General features: G+C 40.5%; 1 protein-coding gene across 1 annotated transcript; it reads right to left on the bottom strand.

Annotated features, from left to right (window-relative positions):
* Nucleotides 1-4967: 4967 nt before the first annotated feature.
* LOC106917135 (protein ELFN1) lies at nucleotides 4968-17427 on the bottom strand. Its single transcript, XM_014985877.2, has 4 exons — nucleotides 16526-17427; nucleotides 16288-16441; nucleotides 14395-14561; nucleotides 4968-13894 (listed from the first exon to the last, which is right to left on the bottom strand). Exons 1-4 carry the CDS (start codon nucleotides 16792-16794, stop codon nucleotides 11839-11841), a joined length of 2646 nt encoding a protein of 881 aa, XP_014841363.1. The 5' UTR covers nucleotides 16795-17427; the 3' UTR covers nucleotides 4968-11838.
* Nucleotides 17428-18717: the final 1290 nt, after the last annotated feature.

Raw genomic sequence — 18717 nt, forward strand, 5'->3', positions numbered from 1 at the left:
ATCACTCCAAAGCAGGAAGTGAACTACAGCACAGTGCATTCTGAGTCAATAGAACCAAAACAAATGCACAAGACTAACACTAGAGGGAGAAATGTTTCATTGTGTCTTAACAGAGACAAAAGAAAAATCCTACAACGGCTGAAATCTGATGCTACTCCATTTTTGTTTACATTTCATAAAGAAGGAAGTTGTTGCTCATGTCGTCTACAGAAGTTTCTTTCAGTAGTTCTTGGTTTAGTGCCCCCACAGGTGAGGGGAGGGAACTGTTTCTTTTTTTTTCCAACTACTGTGAGTCATTTGACCCAATGCAGTGTGAGAGAGAACCACAGCAGCTGAAAATGTAATAAATGTTGCAATTTTTGTCCCCAGTTTAGACTGTCAGGTGTGAAAACACCCTGAATCTTGGAACCTGGAGCAGCCCTAATGGTACAATGTCATCACCAGCCCGGCTTTGTCTAGTCAATTGACTCAGCGATGTCCAAAACCAGCAATGCTGAAGGTGTGGATAGTCTAATTTCGAGTAGTAAGTACCTAATATGTAATAAAAACTGAAATCATAAAGCTATAAAAGATCAGACATTCAAATACCAACTTACTTTTATTAAAACACTAAAAAACGTTTATCGATCAATAGTGGCTGTTCTGGCTGTTGATTCATGCCTCAGTTGGATGGTTTTGCCCGAATGTGAGCCTGTGACATAGACATCACCCAAACTGTGTTGTTTATAACCAACAGGAACATTCAAATACAATATCCACTTACCAGCCTAGTGAGGTCAGTACTAAAACAGTTTCAGACTAAATATTGCAGAATTAAACACGTTTACAAAATGTCAAAACTCGCACAGTAACATAAAGATGACACTCTTAAAACAGCAGTAAAGCTTTTATGAAAAATGTTTTTGTTTACATGTTTTCTGAAAAACTGTCATTTTGTTATTACAGTATAGCATAAGACGGATAATGTGTGAAATACAGAAATCCACCACTCTGAAACAACCACTCAGAGCCAGGAGGAGGGTGTTGGCGCTGTCAATCAAGATTGTGTACATGCCGCTCTGCCTCTTTCTTGCTACTGTAGAATGTTACTAATTAGCTAATTAGCTTGAATGTCCAAGCTAGGTAGCATGGCTATCAATGACAGCAGATAAATGTTTTTTCTGTAAAGGTGAGTTGCTTCTCTGCAGTTGGCACATTGAGCAGCATGTACAAGACGTTGATTGACAGCGCTAAGATCCTCCTCATGGCTCTGATTGGTTGTTTTTGACCGTGAGTGGTGCATTTCTGCAGATCGCAATAGCAGCTCAGGGAGGAGTTCGATTTTTATGCACATTAACTGTCTAATAATCTACTGTCATGACATGGTGACAGTTTTACAGACCAAGTATATGAAAAACTGATTTTTTTCATAAAAGTTAGATAATGCAGCTTTAAGGCCCAAGTTATGCAGTTCATCTGCAAAGAAATGTGATTTTTGGTTTTCTCTACTCTTTAGGGAGAAGCCAGTTATATTCATTCCCACAGTAACGAGGCGGAGGTAACCAGCGTAACAGCTGACCTAATAACTCGTAATTCATGTTGTTTGCCTCTCAGCCAGGCTTGACCTTTCCACTGTGTTCTCTCACTTAGTCTGTACATTATTAATGTCGCTGTGGCTGTGTGTGAAGCACACACACACAAAAAAAAAAAAAAAACAATCGAGGCCCTGATTTAAGTCGGTTGCTTTTAATATACATTATCACAATGGTAGAGAGCTTACCTACTTATTATCCTTATCATCATGCTTTATCAAGCTGCTTTCCTCTACAGCCCAGCCCACATTAATTTGTGATCTCAGAGAAAGAGACAGGAAAAGAGAGAGAGAGACTGATTCCCTTTAAAAAAAAAAAGAGGTTATTTCACAAAGAGTAACTCCTTGGGGCTCTGAGAGAAATCAAAACTCTGAAAATGAGTAAAGGCCGGTCCCTCCGTCCTCTTTTATCTTCCCTAGACTGTTTTCTTAATATGCCATTTCTTCTCCTTTGTCATTTTGTTCTTCTTCTCTTTCTACCTTCATATATCTGCCACCGTCCATCCCTGCCGGAGGACTGCACTGTAAATGTCATGTGGCGAACGAAGGATGGGTTATTGTTTGCGCCCGGGGAGAACTATTTGGTACTTGAGGAGCCTAATATAGTTATAGTGATAGAACAGACAAGTCAACACACACACACACACACAGAAATTTAAATGTACAACTCCATTTCCAATGAAGTTAGAAATGGAGTGCAGAAATCCACCACTCTGAAACAACCAACCAGAGCCATTTTCATTTGTGTAAAACATAAATGAAAGCAGAATATGATGATTTGCAGATGAATTTCAACGTGTATTCAATTGAATTCGCTACAAAGACAAGATATTTAATGTTCAAATGGACAAACTTTATTGGAATTTTGCAAATATTCAATTTTTTTTATTTGATGCTGGTATATTGGCAAAAAAAGATACTGGGAAAGGTGAGGAATGCTCTAAAAACACAACATTCCACAGGTGAACTGTGTATAAAGGGATCAACCCTGAAAGGCTCAATCATTCACAATCAAGAATGGGGCGAGGTTCACTGCTTTGTCAACAGCTGCATGCGCCAATAGTTTATGAAAATGCTTATTAATGTATAGTTGCAAGGCATTTAGGGACTTCATCTTCTACAGTCCATAATATCATGGCATTTAAAAAATTTGGAGGAATCTCTTCAAGTAAGCAGTAAAGCCAAAAACCAACACTGAATGTCTGTGACCTTCAACGACTCAGGCGGCAGCGCTGTGTTAAAAGCCGACATTGTTCTGCAACAGAGTTATAGGTTATAGGTTCAGGAACACTTCAGAGAACCATTGTCGGTGAACACAGTTCGTCTCTCCATCTACAGGTTGAACCTCTACCACGCAAAGCCATCCGTCAACAACTCCCAGAAACGCTGCCGACTTCTCTGGGCCAGAGATCATTCGAGATGGACTGGCTCAAAGAGGAAGAGCGTCCTGTAGTCTGACTAGTCCACATTTCAAATTGATTTTGGGAATCATGGCCGTTGCGTCCTCCAGACCAAAGATGGACAGATCTGTCTGGATCGTTATCAGTGCAAAGTTCCAGCGTCTGCGATTCCGACTCCTGACTTGCCATGTTTTTCAGAGTCATCCCTCCTTACAATCTCCACGTGTCGCAACAGCGTGGAGATTGTAGTATTAGACTGCCAGTACTAAACATGTCTCACACTGAAAATGTGTGGCGCACTACGAAGCAAAGATCCTGTTGAGCAACTGAAGTTACATGTCAAGCAAGAATGGGAAAATAATTCCACCTACAAAGTTTCCGAGTATCTTCAGTTCTTAGACACTCATTGAGTGTTGAAAGGTAAACATGACCCTGTCCCAACTTTTTTGGAACTTATTGCAAAAATCAAATTTCAAATGAGTGAATAGTTCCAAAAACTAAATTAAATGATCAATTTGAACATTAAATATCAGCTGCATTTCCATTGAACATATAATGGTGCAAAGTCACATTTTGAAAATAAATATGCCAATTTTGAATAAAACTAGTTTTTTGAACTGGTTTTAGTTTTTTGGAAAGAAAAATTATTTTATTGCTATATCAAGATTGGTTTATTACACAAAGCTGCAATAAAACCCCTTTTCTCACGAGTTACAGCCAGATGTTGCCACTGGCACAAAGTCAAAAATAATCATGGAAGATTATGGTGCGGCATGTTTTGTAATGACATATCATGTAAACAAATTTATACACGTGTGATTTTTTATTTCATTTTTTAATTTAAGTTAAACACCGCAATTGCAAAATTGAGTTTTTTCAACATTAGTGGAATACTAAAGTTCTGCGCACATTTGTAATGGAAACGCAGCTAATAGGATCACTGATCATTAGCAGAAAACAGCTGATGAAAATGTAACTTCTTGTTTCCAAGGAACAAGAAGGAGCTGGAGAACAGCTAAGATACTGTGAAGAATCCTCAATCTGCCCTACAGGACCAGAGTCTTTTATTTTTGAGGTTCTGTTTAAGAAGCTGACACAACGTCCATGACAGCATTTGGTGTCTCTCTGTAAATATAAGTTTAAAAGGTCACAAAACATAAAAATGTTAAAATAGAAATATTTTTAAAAATCTTTTTCTCCCTCTCGGCAGGATATTCAAGTCTGCTCAAAAGCACTGCAAGCCGAGTACTTCTCTGTCTGTGTCGGTTTGAGTCTGAGAGTGAGATCTAAGATGCCTCAAAGGAAGTAAAATGACGATGGGTGAGACGGATGATGTAACAATGAAGACACAGACTGAGCTGCCTTAGGTTAACATCAGATGGAAGATGTTAACCTAACATCTTCCCGTCTTGGGTTAGGGCCTTTCTGCCCTAACCGGCCCTGTTAGGGCCTTTCTGCCCTAACAGGGCCGGTTCTCTCCACACATTCAGATCTGTAAGCCAGCACACAGACAAGACATGGTGAGTCATTATCTTTGTGACTATGATGCATAGGGTTAGTCCAAGCATACTAACTATAATGGTTAAGGTAGGTTAGAGCTCACAAACGTGCACCGACACTCTACAACCCACTCACACCGCTGCTGCTGCTGTCTGTCAGACATTATTTACATTATACTGTAAATGTAACAACAGAACCTCCAAGTAAATGTGTGTATTGGCTGATGTCAGTGGTGTAGCAAACATTTCAAAAGTGTGTTTTAATATGGCTGAATTATGAGCTATTTTGACTGGATCTACCTCTGGAAAAATACAGCAAAAATATTTTTCACATCACAAAGTTAAAAACTTATTAAAATATAATCTACAATGCACAATGTAGAAAGCATATTTGTTTGCTTAAGTGAATATTGTAGCTGACTGCAAGATTCAAGTGCTTATAAACTTTTGTTTTTCTGAAAACCTAACTTTTTGTCATTTCTACTGCTTTGTGCAATATTTGGAGTATTGTGTGTAAATATATATGTACAACATGTACAATCAAATTAAATTAAAAGCTATCTAAGCTAGAGTACACCCTGTGATCTGGAAAAGGCAGCCGTGTAAACATTTCCTCACAAGTAAGTAGTGTGCAAAGAAAGTCCTGGATGTGGATTGTAGAAAAAAAATTCTTTAGAAAAGGAGACGGGTTAAGGAAGGCGATTTTATTTGTGCTCTTTTTCATTTTTCAACAAGAAAATAAAGCCTCCGAGAGACCCTGGGGTAGAGCATGTTCTCCCTCCTCAGGATTTCTCTTGCCTTTTCTCTCCTGAGTCGTTCTCAAGAAGAATATAACACAAGCTTTCACTGAGGTTCCCCTCTGCCGTGTGTGTCACTCGTCAACAACGCGTCAGTTCATATCCACAGCTGAGGAATTGTGTCAAACAAACAGTTTACAGTGGTACATCGATGTTCAAAGGTTAGCAGCACTGATTGTGGTCGCTGTTGTCTGGTTGCTTGAACCACCTCCTCCTTCTCGTTGGCGTCTCGGTCTAAGCTCGGCTACTTTCTGTCCGACATGTTACAAATCCAAGCTGTTCATAAACACAATGAAAGAAAAATCTTCAAACCAAAACAGCAGTTTAGTATATTGCTACATTTATACAACCGATACGCAAAGAATGCTCAAGTAAGGCTAAAGATTCAAGCGACTAAAAAAGTCCAGCCCGGATCGTGTGTAGTGTTTTTTTTATATATATATATATTATTATTATTTTATTTTACAAGCAATGTTAAAGTTAAAAACATGAACAGAAAATCAAACGTTTTAAGGCTGTTTGTTGTTGTTCGGTTAAAACCAGAATTTGGGGCGTGTAATACAGAAGCAACTGCAGCTCAACAGTTTTCTCATCAGTAAGACTCAGACTGAGAAACCATTTCATCGCTGCTCCTGTCTAAACACCAACCATAAAAAAACCTTTGAATCACATTACGTATTTGTGCAGTTCTATAAACGGGGAATTTTATTAACCAATGAATGTAACCAGTGGTGGGCACACTTCCGCTAATAGCGGAGCTAATTTTTGGTTTAGCACTTTTGCTAACTTTAAAAATATTTAGTGCTCTTAGTGCATTTAGGACAGTACAAAACAATATCTAAGGCATTGCAGATCATGTAAATTACAATTCCAAAATTGATCTACCTTTTGAGGGCACATATGTAAATGGCTTTAGCTTTAGAACTTCCTATTAAGAACTATATATAGACGTTATATAGAATCCTTAACATTTCTTAAGCTAAGAAAATCTGAAACTTAGGTTTTTGTTGCAGCAGTTTGAATGTGTAGATATATTTACTGTAAATAATAATAAACTTAACATACATAAACATTCGGTATCCCTAAGGTGAATATTTTCCTTTTCAAATAGAACAGCCCCATTTGTTAAAATAATTTTCAAATGTTTTCGATGAAGAAAAGTTTTCCACATCCTTGCAGAATATTTATGAATAACAATGCTACTCCTGCTCTCCACCTGTGATGCAGCAACATATGCTTGTTCTGTACCCACAATGCATTGCTGTAGAACTACAACAGCCTGTAGACCTACCATGTTTAATTATGCAAATCAGCAACAGAATTAGCAATACACAACAACCAGAAAAGTGAGAAGAGTAAAATATCTGCTCCAAAAAATCACTTCCTGAAACTCAAACCTTACAGGTTGGTGTGAAATTCAATATGGTTTAAGTTGGTGCTTTAGCTTTTGCTAACTACTATTGATTTAACATTTTACCGTTTATTCTTATCTTTTTAACTGACTTTTTAGCTGGTGGTGCCCACCACTGGTTTTAACCAGCAATAATTACTTGAGCATTCTGACCACATTACAGCAGAGAATATTTCTACACCGTTTCTAAAACAACAAAAATATGATTGTTCACCTGTTGTTCAAGGTTGGAGTCATTTTGTACCTCAAACCAGAAACCATTGTAAAGATGGCCCACTGTGAATGTGTTTTACTTTTAATTTTTACAATATATTATAATCAGTCTTGTGAATACAGGCTTGTTTAATATATAATTTGCTAAATGTGACATAATTTTTGACTCCATCCCTCGTTTAATGTCTTTGAAAACCTTTTATATTTAAGAGATATAGTTTGAGAATTTTGTTTCAAAGTGGATTCTGTGGAGTTTTACTCAGTAGTCAGTATCTTATCTGCAGTTAATGTGCTGAGAGAACATAAAGGTGAGTTGGTGCACCTTACATTACCAGTTATAATGGAAGTAAAAAAACAGCACAATTTAACTCTAGAGTGACAAATCCCCGTCAGGGAGTCTGATGACCCTGGGTTTCCTGATTGCATTGTAGATTAGTTTAAGGGACATCAGGTGAAAAAAATCTCTTAATTCTCCAAGAATCAAAGACATTTGGGTGACGTTGACGCTTTCAACCATGTAAGAACATCTCTTCCAATTCCAACTAGAGCAAGGTCAGATAACCCCAAAAAGCTGCAGTATAAAGAATATTGTTTTTTATGTATTTACTGAAACTGTCACTATGTCATGAGCTTCTCTTTCTTTTCCCAGTTCTAACTAGAAGCAACCAATCAGAGCCAAGAGGCGGGTATTAGCACTGTCAATCACAATCTCCCCTTCCCTCTTTGCTCTCTACTATACTGAGACTGTAGTGCATGCTAAGGCTAGTTAGCATTGCCCCCATTATGGTGGATAGATGGTTTTCCTGTGTAAGTTGTTTCTCCGCCATTAGCACATTTAGCAGCGTGTACACAAAGTTTACTGACATTGCTAAGACCCTCCTCCTGCCTCTGATTGGTTGTTTTTGGTCGGGAGTGGTGAGGTTCTTCAGGCGACTGAAGGTCATCACTCCCAACATGAACTGCCCCGTTGTTTTAGTTGTGTGTTGCTGTGTGAGGTTAACAATGACAAGATAGAAAACAATAACCTTTTGAAGATCATGAGCGCTTTCTGTTGCAAGGTAAGATTGTAGCTACTGACCTCAACTCCACAGAAGCCCACTTCCAAACACTCTGAACTATATTGCTTAGTCGTGCAGATATTTTAGATACAGTAAACATCACCTCTTCTTACCACATTTAATCAAAGTTTAACGCTTTTACAACAAAAAAATATATAAAAACAAAACCTTGCTCTAATAAAAACTCCTTCATCAATGACTTTGTTTGAACAATGGCAATAATTTCTTAGTAGTATCCAGTTCTGAACCTCCGCGATCTGAAGGATGTTCGTAAACGGAGCCGGTTAAATTTTTGCTTGTACGCTTTAATCTACCTACAGAAGAGAAATAACATCTCAAAGAATACATTCTTCCGCTTGTTTCTATGAGCATGAGAGTGTGTGCTGATGATGTAGTAACTGTAAGTGTGATGGTGGACTGAGTCCTGGTTAGAAGAGTGTAAGAGTCAATTATCTACCACAGTACTTTGGTCATAAAAATGATTTTGAGGATAGCGGGGATTCAGCGAGCCAATGACGGTGGATCATTTTGTGCAAATCGTAGTTCACTTTAGCCATGTGTAGCAGAAGAGGTCTGTATTTAGCAGTGTTCGAGATAAGTTTTAAATACCTGTGATTTCTCAAGTTTGGCACTATGGCACCACAGTGGAACCAGAAGAGTCCAAAATAAAAAGTAATAATAAAAAAAGAAAGAGAGATAAAAACTCGGGATTCAAATGAAAGGTTTATAAAACACAGTGGAGCTACAGTGTGTCAGGAAAGAAGCGGAGAGTTCTGGTTCGTTCAATCACGGTCGTTTTCTGATTTTGAACAGTGCATTTTGGCTTCCCTGTTTGGGAATCTGAAGACATTCATTAGAGGATTAAAATTTTTGAGTTCGGGTTCAAAATCAAAAACGCACCAGTGCGGGTGAGCGGACGGGTAGCTAAGTTTGGGACTCTGAGGTTTCTGAAAAGTCTGAAGGGTTTCAAAGCCATGTTGTAGAAACAAAACAGTCACTTTTGTTGCAAATATAGAACTTTTCTCTCTTCTGTACAGCGTTCTCTTTTCAGGATGACAAAGAGCACATGTAGTAGAAGTTCACCAACAGAAAAGGCTGGCTTGTGTTTAGTTTTTTGTGTGTGTGTGGGTTTTTTTTTTTTTGGCTCAGAGGACAGAGCATATTCCTCTCGGTAGAAAAGGAGGACACGAACGTCTCTTCTGTTGGTTTCTGTTTTTAAGCACTTCTCGGCTGAGAGTTTCAAAACAGTCCAAAAACACGGTTACACAACATCGCCATGCCGTATTCAAATAATAAAGTATTAATGCTGAGGATCGTAGGGATAATATGAAGACTAGTAATGAGAATAAGAATAATGAATAATAACAACATATTATAATATATTCTTTTACCCTCTTTTTTTAAATTCCTCTATATAAAAACAGTGGTGAGAAGAAGTTAATACACAGTAGGGCTCTAATACCCCATCGGCTGATTTGGCACATTATACTCACTCTCTCATAAGAGCTACCTACTCAGTCTCAGCACAATGAAATATTACTGCTGTTTGGCCACCCATCCAGAACCATGTCATCTGATGTTTTAAATCTCCCAAACTCTGGTTGGAGTGCAGCTGTGGTCATGTGTTTGCACACACTTGTCGTCATCGCAATAATTTGCAGATTTTGATGGTTTATTTGGGAGATTCAATTTTCAAGGGTGGAATGATGACACAACTTACGGCTGCAGTGGCTTTAAAGAACAGGAATTGTGTGGGCAAAACACTAACTTGTGAGGAGGTTAGTCCCACATTTCTGTATTAAAAATATTTGTTTATTGGTGTGATGGAGCTGATGTGCCTTGCAAAAAGCTTGAACATTATTTTCTATCTTTTCTAGTGGTACTATCATTTTGTCCAGGCCTGTTTCATTGTTTGTTTTTTTATGATTCTGTTGAACCAGATTTTAAAAGCAATGTCTAATTTTCATTGGTCAGGTTTTAGTAATTTTATTAAAATTTATTTATTTTTGTCAGCTTCAAGTTATTCCAATGACCATTTTGGGTTTTTCTGTCTTTAGCAGTGGGTTGCCAACAATTTAGTCCAGGTCTGAAAATAGACTTTTCTGTGATATTTTAGTTTATGACTTTCCATTGATTTCAGTCTTTTGATAAGTAATGTTAGTTTCTAAACGACTATTATTACTTCAAGCAGCTACCAGTTGTTATTTGCCACCAGTCTGTCAAGGTCAGGTTGAAAGACCCAAACTGTCTCAGACGAGATGAAAACAGCTTCCATGTTCAGGAACAACTGGAAAACCACCTGGAAGATTCCGAGTCAGTAGTTTAAAGTCCATTTAGAATAACATGTATCTATTTTCATTGCAGAAAAACAACGGTTTTCTAAAATAGGCTTAGTAATACTTTCTAGAATACAAACTAATTTAGGCGTTATAGCAGAAAAAAATAGAATCCTATTTGTATGTAAGACCTCACATTTTAAAATACTTTTTTTTACATTTTTCTTCTTATAAATGACTCGTTTCTCACTTTTGCCTGTTTACTGTTCTCAGCATGCTGCTCCTAAATAGCCCTAAGGATGATTTTTATGTACACTGATGTTCGTATGTTTTACCTTTTCTTATGAAAATATTAAGTTATTTCTGACAGACAAAATTGATATCTTAAACTTTCAACATATCACATGGGAAATAAACAAAAGGAAAATGGAGATGTGCTTGAAAGCTGAATTTTTTCTGTAATAGGAAGAGACCCTGAAATTTTTCATTTTAATTTTAGTTTGGCTTTTCTCTTTGTTATGCTGCCATTTTAGATGTATTGATTTTGTGTTTCTTATATTGTCATATTCGTTCTGAGTTTTACAACATGGATGAGCCGGCCTCTTGAAATTAGATTCTCAGCAGCCTTTCAAAGACAAATTGCTTGTGCAGATGACAAATAGATGAAGCTATGATGTCACGCTGACAGTAGGGATGCTTTGAAAAGTTAAGTAGAGCATTTCAAATATAAAAATACTATATCATCTGTCAATCATGGCAAAGGCAGCGTTGTGCCACTGCTTTTTTTTGCTGTTGAGTAGCAATAACTGCTAGATCACACAAGGCAGGTGGTTTAATAAATGAGGAAGACATCCTCAAAATGTTTTAGCTTTTCCTCAGATTGACACTAAAATAGTTGAAAAACAGAGTAAAAACAGTGACTGACTGCCATTTAAATTTGACAGTAAATGTCTGCTTACTAGTTGTATAATCATTCCACCCTGAAAAAGAAAAGACCGAATGAATAATTAGAAGCCTTGGGTTATTTTTTATGAGCGTATGAAAACCTCTGAAGAACACTGTACATTCATTTTGAATGGTTGCTTTTCTGGTTGTTTGACTCGGCTTTAGGAGAGCAATAGTTATGGCTCTGTTGAGTGTGAGTCTGTTGGGAGCATCCAAAGCATCACTGGGTTGTTCAAAATGGGTTTTCCTATCACAATTAGGGATTTTTCTATTCTTAATGTTGATTCTACGTTTCTTCTTTCAAAACTTACAAATAGCTACATAAGTCTGAGCTATAATTTCCATTACATTACAAAAAAGTGTCTCAGTCTCAATAATTTATTCATATTTTTGTTCACGATAAGTATATTAGCTTGGTCCTCATCCGTTTCGGGAGGAAAAGGCTTAGTTTGTGTAAAATGTGTGCATGTGTATTTTGTGTCTCTGTGTGTGTGTGTGCGTGTGTGTGTGTGTAAACATGTATGTGCAAAGTGATTTTTTGTAAATCCCATAAGCTGTTTGTGTATATTTACAAGTCTTTGATGAAAATATCCACATATTTGTATCAGTGTGTTATGGATGCAGGGTGTTATACTGAGTTCAAGGTGTTTGGCAACTTCACATATGGGATCAAGCTTTCTGCTGGGCAGATACACCCTTCCAGTAGTCAAGTATGTCATGAAGATCTTCATCCTTGGCAAACTGAACCTTCCGTCTCAGTGCATGCCCAGCTGCCACATATCCTTCGTCCTCTAAGGATGCCTGCCGATGCCTTTTACGGTGCATTTTGAACCTCTCCCAAAGCCCTAGGGTCGGGGTGCATAGGAGCCCTTCCTCCTCCTCGTCTTCCTCAGGACTGGAGCAGTAGCTGAGGTTGTGGTATTGGGGTGAGAGCGGGTAATTTTGTGACAGCTGGGAGTAGGCTAACTCCCGCTGCTTTGCTTGCCTGCTGAGAGTGATGGGATCCAACACAGAAGGCTTGCGACCTCCCGGATGGTGGTGAAGCTCCTGAAAGACTTGAGGATGATGCTGAAGCTCCTGGAGATGCTGCTGTGATCCTGGGTAGGAGTGACGGTGTTCGTTGTACTGACGGATCCTCTGGGCCTCGGCCCGTAGGATAGCCGCAGCAGGGTTGACGGTGCGGATGGCGTCTCCTCCCCTCTCCCCGGGTGAGGCTCTTTCAATGTAGCGGGACTCTGACGAGTGGTACCCTCCCTCGGAGCGGAAGGAGCGAGGGCTCCGGGCGGAGCCAGGAGAGGAGGAGGTGCTTGGCCGTTTGGTTGTTGGAGGAGCTTCCATGCTGTGATGTCGTTGCAAAGATGGATGGTAACTCCTCGACCGTTCTTCTCTTCCTCCTCTTCCACCTTTGTAGACGGGCGATAGGAACTCCCCTCCTCTCTCTCCTTGCTCGGACAGAAGCACCAGTTGTGGCTCCTCTGTCGAAACGGCTCCTCCACCCGCAGTCGGGGACTTTATTCCCTGCTGAAAGGATGTGGACTCGGATTTGAGAGCATCTATGCAGTTGTTAATGATCTGGTTAACTTTGTCAACTTCTTTAGCAATGGTGGAGATCTCAGCTACTGAGCCCTGGGAATTGGCTTGTGGTGACATCTCCCTTTCTCTCTCTCGCTCCCGTTCCTTTTCGATACCAGAGCCTCTGACCTCCATGTAGTTCAGCTTGGCAGACTTGTGTCCTGGAGTCTCTATCACCTCCTGAAGCTTGTACGGATCAATCTCGCCTCCCTGGGGAAGGTAGGGCATTCTGGACAGGCTTTCACCCACAGCAAGCTTTTGTGAGACAGATCCTCCACTCCCTCCCTCTATGTCCCCTTCCCCGCCGTACTTCAGCTCTATCAACGTCCTCTGGATTCTGCTCATCTTTCTCTCCTTCTCCTCCATGATCCTCTTCTTCCTCAGGCAGTGCACGACGAGGCCAAGGAAGAGCAGCATGCCAAACAGACAGCCCAGTATAGTCATGATGTAATGTGTGGCGGACGACTGATTGCGAATCCTCTCTGCACCGGCTCTTCGACCGGTAGAGAAGGTCAAACATGTGTGGTTGAACCTCAGGGAGTATCTGGTAGAAGCCACACAGTAAGTGTAGTCCGTGTTAGGTGTCAAGTTCTTCAGCTCAATATCCTCGCTGTTTTTATTCAGAGTTTTGATTTCAGTAAAGAAGCTGTTATTGTACAGAATCAGTATGTACAATTTCTTAAACAGATAGGGAATCTGAACTGTTATCACTGCACTCGAATGTTCCACTTTTTTTATTGTCATGATAGGCTTTGAGTCTATCAAGTTAGGGCTGTTGCTTATCACTTCGTCGGGAGCCGTCCCTGAGGCACAATCATCCAGTCCGCAGGGGGAGGCGACGTCTGGCAGCTGGGTGGTGGAGTCAAAGATGTAGAAAGGTGTCACGCTGCTGCCGTCATCTGTGCACACCAGATTAAGCACATGCAAGGCATTGCGCTGGGCTGGCATGCGAGGGTTCTGGCTCAGCAGGTTGTAGCCGGAGAATCCTTGAGGGGAGTCGCACACCATCCGCTCGCTGGTTCTGTTGGGGAAAACGGCTAGCCAGCGCAGGAAACCCAGAAGCTCACATGAGCAGTTGAAGGGGTTGGTGTAGAGTTCACAGGTCGTCAGCTTGGAGAGTCCAGAGAACAAACTGCCATCCAGAACCTGGATCCTGGATTTGGACACAGGGAAAGACAGAGACTTACAGATGCACTCATGCAACTTGGTTCTGCACATCTCACCCCAAAGTCTTCTCTCATCTTGTTCTAATGACCATTTACTATTTAATGAATCAAATTCGGTCTATGGTCTTGTCTTTTGATCTTTATCTGTCATTATGCTGCTATTAGAAAGTCGGTGCTCATATTAGGAGGCGGCAAAGCATAGAACCCTTGTTCAGGTAAGAACAGAGATTATCAACCGTTGTGTTTATCCATGGTCCGGTGTTGTAAAATAGAACTTGATCTTTACGTTTTGTCTGTGTAGCTATCAGGTGAAAAATAGTTTAAGTCCAAAGTCTTGAATCTATATGAATTCTTAAATTTAGAAATAATAGAAGCCATAAAGCTTCTCTTTCTACTGCCTCTCCACTCTGGAGTGTACTTTGTTGTGCATCCACACCATTCTTTCTTTCACCAGTTTGTTATACACATTCAAAGCTCCACACAGTACCTGTTCATGGAGAGATCTATATTCTCCAAATTGGGACACTCCCAGAAGGTGTTGGTTGTAACAGTCTCGATGAGATTAGCTTGCAAGTAGAGATACTGCAGCTTGCCCAGGCCCCGCAGCATCCCCTCTGTCAGGTTTCTCAATTTGTTAAAGCCCATCTGGAGAACCTGGGGAGACAAAGACAAGTGGGATTATCCTAATCTCTGAAGAGCCCGACAGTGCCAGGCGTTGCTCACTACAAGCTGCAAACATACAGAACTAACAGCTGACGGTTCAGAACAGCTACTTTTTCACATGGTGATCTAAGCCTCTGTGCTGCGAATGAATTTTTACCCAGATCTGTCTTGTTCGCATTTTAGCTCCTGGCACCGCTCCAGCAGCTCGGGTGGATTGCATGGAGACTCATTATTGAAAAGCATAAATGAGTGGATGTTTTCAACATCATATCGGTTTCTATTCGCATATGTGAAGCGGGAGGGGGGTTTTTATCCTTCATTTGAATAAAAGTAAAGCATCACACAGAAAACGTCATTGATTACTGTGAGAACTCAATCGCAAAGCCATAAATGTCAAAATATAAATACATTTTTCACAGAGTCAAAATATTAAGTAAGTCTTTTTATTTCTGTATTATTTATGTTCTGGAATTAGAGTTGATTAAACACTTTTTGTATTTTTCTAGGTTTGTGATTGAATTTATATAAAAACGAAAAGGGAGAATTTTTACAACAGTGCTGCATTGTTACCGTATTATTTAGGAACAGCCATCAAAGCTGCAATATGTAACTTTTATAAAAGATGTTATTTACATATGTCTTAAAACTGTTACTATATCAGTAGAGAGTGAGAGATAATCTGTGAATAAAACTGAGCTCTCTGACTTCTCCTTGTGTCATCTAAAGAAAAGTACCACTCTTGGTCAGGAACAACCAATCAGAGCCAGGAGGAGGGTCTTAGCAGTGTGAATCACCTCATGTTCATGCTGCTCAATGTGCTAATGGCAGAGAAACAATTTACGGTTACAGAAAAACTGATATTCACAGTCATTGGTAGCCTTGCTAACTAATCTTAACATTCATGGCACATTTTGTTGTGGGAAAGTATCTCCAATATAGCAGAGAACAAATGGGGAGGGTGTGAGCAGCGCATACACAAACTTGATTGGCAGAGCCCAATGCTGACCCTCCCCCTGGCTCTGATTGGTTGTTTCAGACGGAGAGGTTTATTTCTGCAAATTGAGCTTTCACAGATTGTCTGTCTTGTCCTATTCAGGACAAGTAACCCAGACTGTGACTTTACTAGGCTGCTAGCAGAGTCGTAAGAAAACCAAATTCTCCCAGTCTGGCCCTGATGCTCCGTTGTACCAAAGCAAAGTGTGAAGCCACAGTGATCAATCAGATATTGACGTGTGTCAAATGGATGGATTTCTACTTGAAATCCATCCATTTTGCTAACCTTCATGAATTCCTGTAAAATTGAAAATTCCTACAGTAGCAAGGATCACGTAAGCATCTTCCAGCGATAGTGCGCCAAGGATTTTATTGTTACGGTTCAGACTTCTGGACTCAATGCAGAAATGTTTAAAGTTAGCTAAAGATATGCCATTGTTTTTATTTAGTAAAATAATTATATTATGCATTTATGTTTGCATTATTGCATCTGATATTTGTTTAGAATAATTGGTGTGGGTTTTAACATGTGTTGGTGTGTATCAGTGAACATCTCATGTTCTCAGATACACTTGAGCCAGTCTCACTGAGTTTGTGCTATTTCACAGAAAAAGGCAGTTTTGGGTCTCTAGATGTTAGGGCATGCGTTCTGTAGATAAAAGATGAATACTTTTGTTGTGGGTGGGCATACAGACGTGTCCATGTATCCACTATCACGGCTCACCTGCAGGTTAAACTGTGCCGAGAACGCTCCGTCTTCCACATAGCTGATATCATTCTTGGTGAGGTTCAGGTAGGTGAGGTTTCCGAAGCGACTGAGCGAGGAATAATGCACCGACCGTATCTTGTTCTCATTCAGCCTCAGATCCACAATCGTGCTGCGGATGTAGTAGATATTTAACCAAAACAAAAACTTTAAAAATCAATTACAAAGAAGCTTTTAAGTGTTTTTTGTTTTCTACCTGTTTATGTGGGAAGGGATGGCCTCGTAGGGCGGCTGGTTCATACTGCAGATGGCCAGCCACACAAAGCCTTTCTCCCCTTCGATGAGCCAGCAGTCTGCTGTTACAGCCGGCAGTCGGAGCAGCGACAGCAGAGCGAGCCAGCAGACGAAGGAGCCGGTTGTGGATAAGATTCCTGCCTTGCTGTGTCTCAGCTGTCCTTTTCTCTGGGCCATTTGGGACGTCATTACAATGTCCGACGGAGGAATCTGACCAGAGATCCCTGCCATTTAACATGTACTCATGTAGCCTGCAGTCATTAGAAAGCTTTGGCCAAACTTTTGTTTTCCTCTCAGATTGTTAAATGGCTGATTAGAGTAAAAATGAGTGAATCACTAGGATATGGCACTTTACTGGCAGTAAGTAAACAGCATCTATCGCCTAAATAAAGTCCACATGTATTATTTTCGGTGGAAATTGGCAAACTGAGTTTGTCCTGTTGCTAGACCGGTTTTCACTTCTCCTGAGGCCATCTCTTATTCGACCGGCTCCTCTTCTCATTCTTCCTCGGTGCTCGTCGGTCTTCCCTCGGCACGAGAACTCGTGTCTGGTGAGGAAAACAAACGGAGATGAGGGTGTTAGTCGAGGGTCTTTCGTTAAGCAGACGCGTTTGTCCGTGAGACGCAGCAATCTCAACCCTGTTACTGACATGATGAGACGTGGAGGGAACTTATTCCCTCCACGTCTAAGTTGATGTATGCAGCCGTACACACACAGCGTCGAGTTCTTACACTCAGAAGACATCGCAAGTACAAATCACACCTGCGTGTTTTTTAACAGATTCTGTGCCGCTGTTCCTCTATTAGCCTCGGGGCTTTGGTGGGCTGCCGCTAACAATAGCCCAGCTATAGATACTCTTTCTAATTAATTTATGTGGGCCAAATAAAACACTCTCCGTGAGAGAAAAAAAGAAAAGGAAAGCTGATGTATGATGGATTGAGAGGCTGAAGGAGGCTCCCAGCAGGCCTCCCTTAGTGAGAATGTGTGTGGGGGAAAGAGATGAAAGCAGCAAACATGAGAGAAGGAAGCTAGCAAGAAAGAAAAGAAGCAGCCTTCCTGTTTGACAAAAGCTCATTCTGGAAAGAAACCAGGATAAAGTATTCATTGAGTGTTTGAGAAATCTGTTTGGAAAAAAAAGAGGCAAAGACCAAACAGGAAGTGACATCGAATAGATTAAGAAAGTCCTTGACTGTTTCAGCAACACAAAAGCCCAATCTTTACACCAATATGCTGATAGCTTATTTTAAGTTCCTTTGTAACATTTTCTGTTTTACTTTCCTCGCGCCGTCACCAGGCTCAGTGCAGGAACCGCTGTCAGCTTCATGCACACAGCGGGCGAACTCACAGTGGCACAAGAAACGGCCTTCCTGCAGACCAAGGGTGGAAGCTTAGGTAAACAAAGCGTTGAGAACACAAATCACCAGGGTGCAGGAACGCTGCAGAGCTGGAAGGGACAAGAGGGATGCAGAGACGGCTGATTCCAGGAGCAGAGGAGGGAGCTGGAGAGCAGGCCAGCCGGGGGAAATGTGCACCTGCCCTCCTTTTGTAACATATACACATAACAGCTAACATGATACACACAGAAAGAAATGTTAGGAGGCTGTCAGCCTTTTTTCCATTTGGCATCATTCATCGGGTTCCCCGCCACGCTCCCGCTAACAGCTTACGGTATGGGGAACCGCCTCGGCATTCGGAGAACGGCCCTGTGGCACATGACAGCATTTGAAATCGTGACCAGCTTGCTTCACACTCGTCATCGTACTTTCAAAAATTTATGAGGTACAAACTGTCTTAGGATGAGAAACTTAATGTGACCTTACCACTGCTTTAGAGAAAGAAGGATTGCTGAGATTAAAGTGACGTTCCTCATGCTAATGCAGAGGAACCCTTTGAAATTCACACCCCAGATTCAAATACATACTGCACTGTTGAGGACAGGAGAGCATCAGGGGCCACAACAGGGTTAGAATAGCTTTGGGGGTTTTATTATAGGAGGAGAACGGAGGGACGCAATTCATCAACAGTTGACAAACTGCTTGTGTGGGGCTAAAAAAAACAAACAAAAAAAAACTTCATATCAGTTTAAAAGACTAATAAATTCATAAACATGAAATGAAAGATATTATATCTATGATATAGAACAAATATCAGGA

This window comes from Poecilia mexicana, unplaced genomic scaffold (genome assembly GCF_051168715.1).
Source record: "Poecilia mexicana isolate PSO_F unplaced genomic scaffold, ASM5116871v1 scaffold_2, whole genome shotgun sequence".
Lineage (NCBI taxonomy): Eukaryota > Metazoa > Chordata > Actinopteri > Cyprinodontiformes > Poeciliidae > Poecilia > Poecilia mexicana.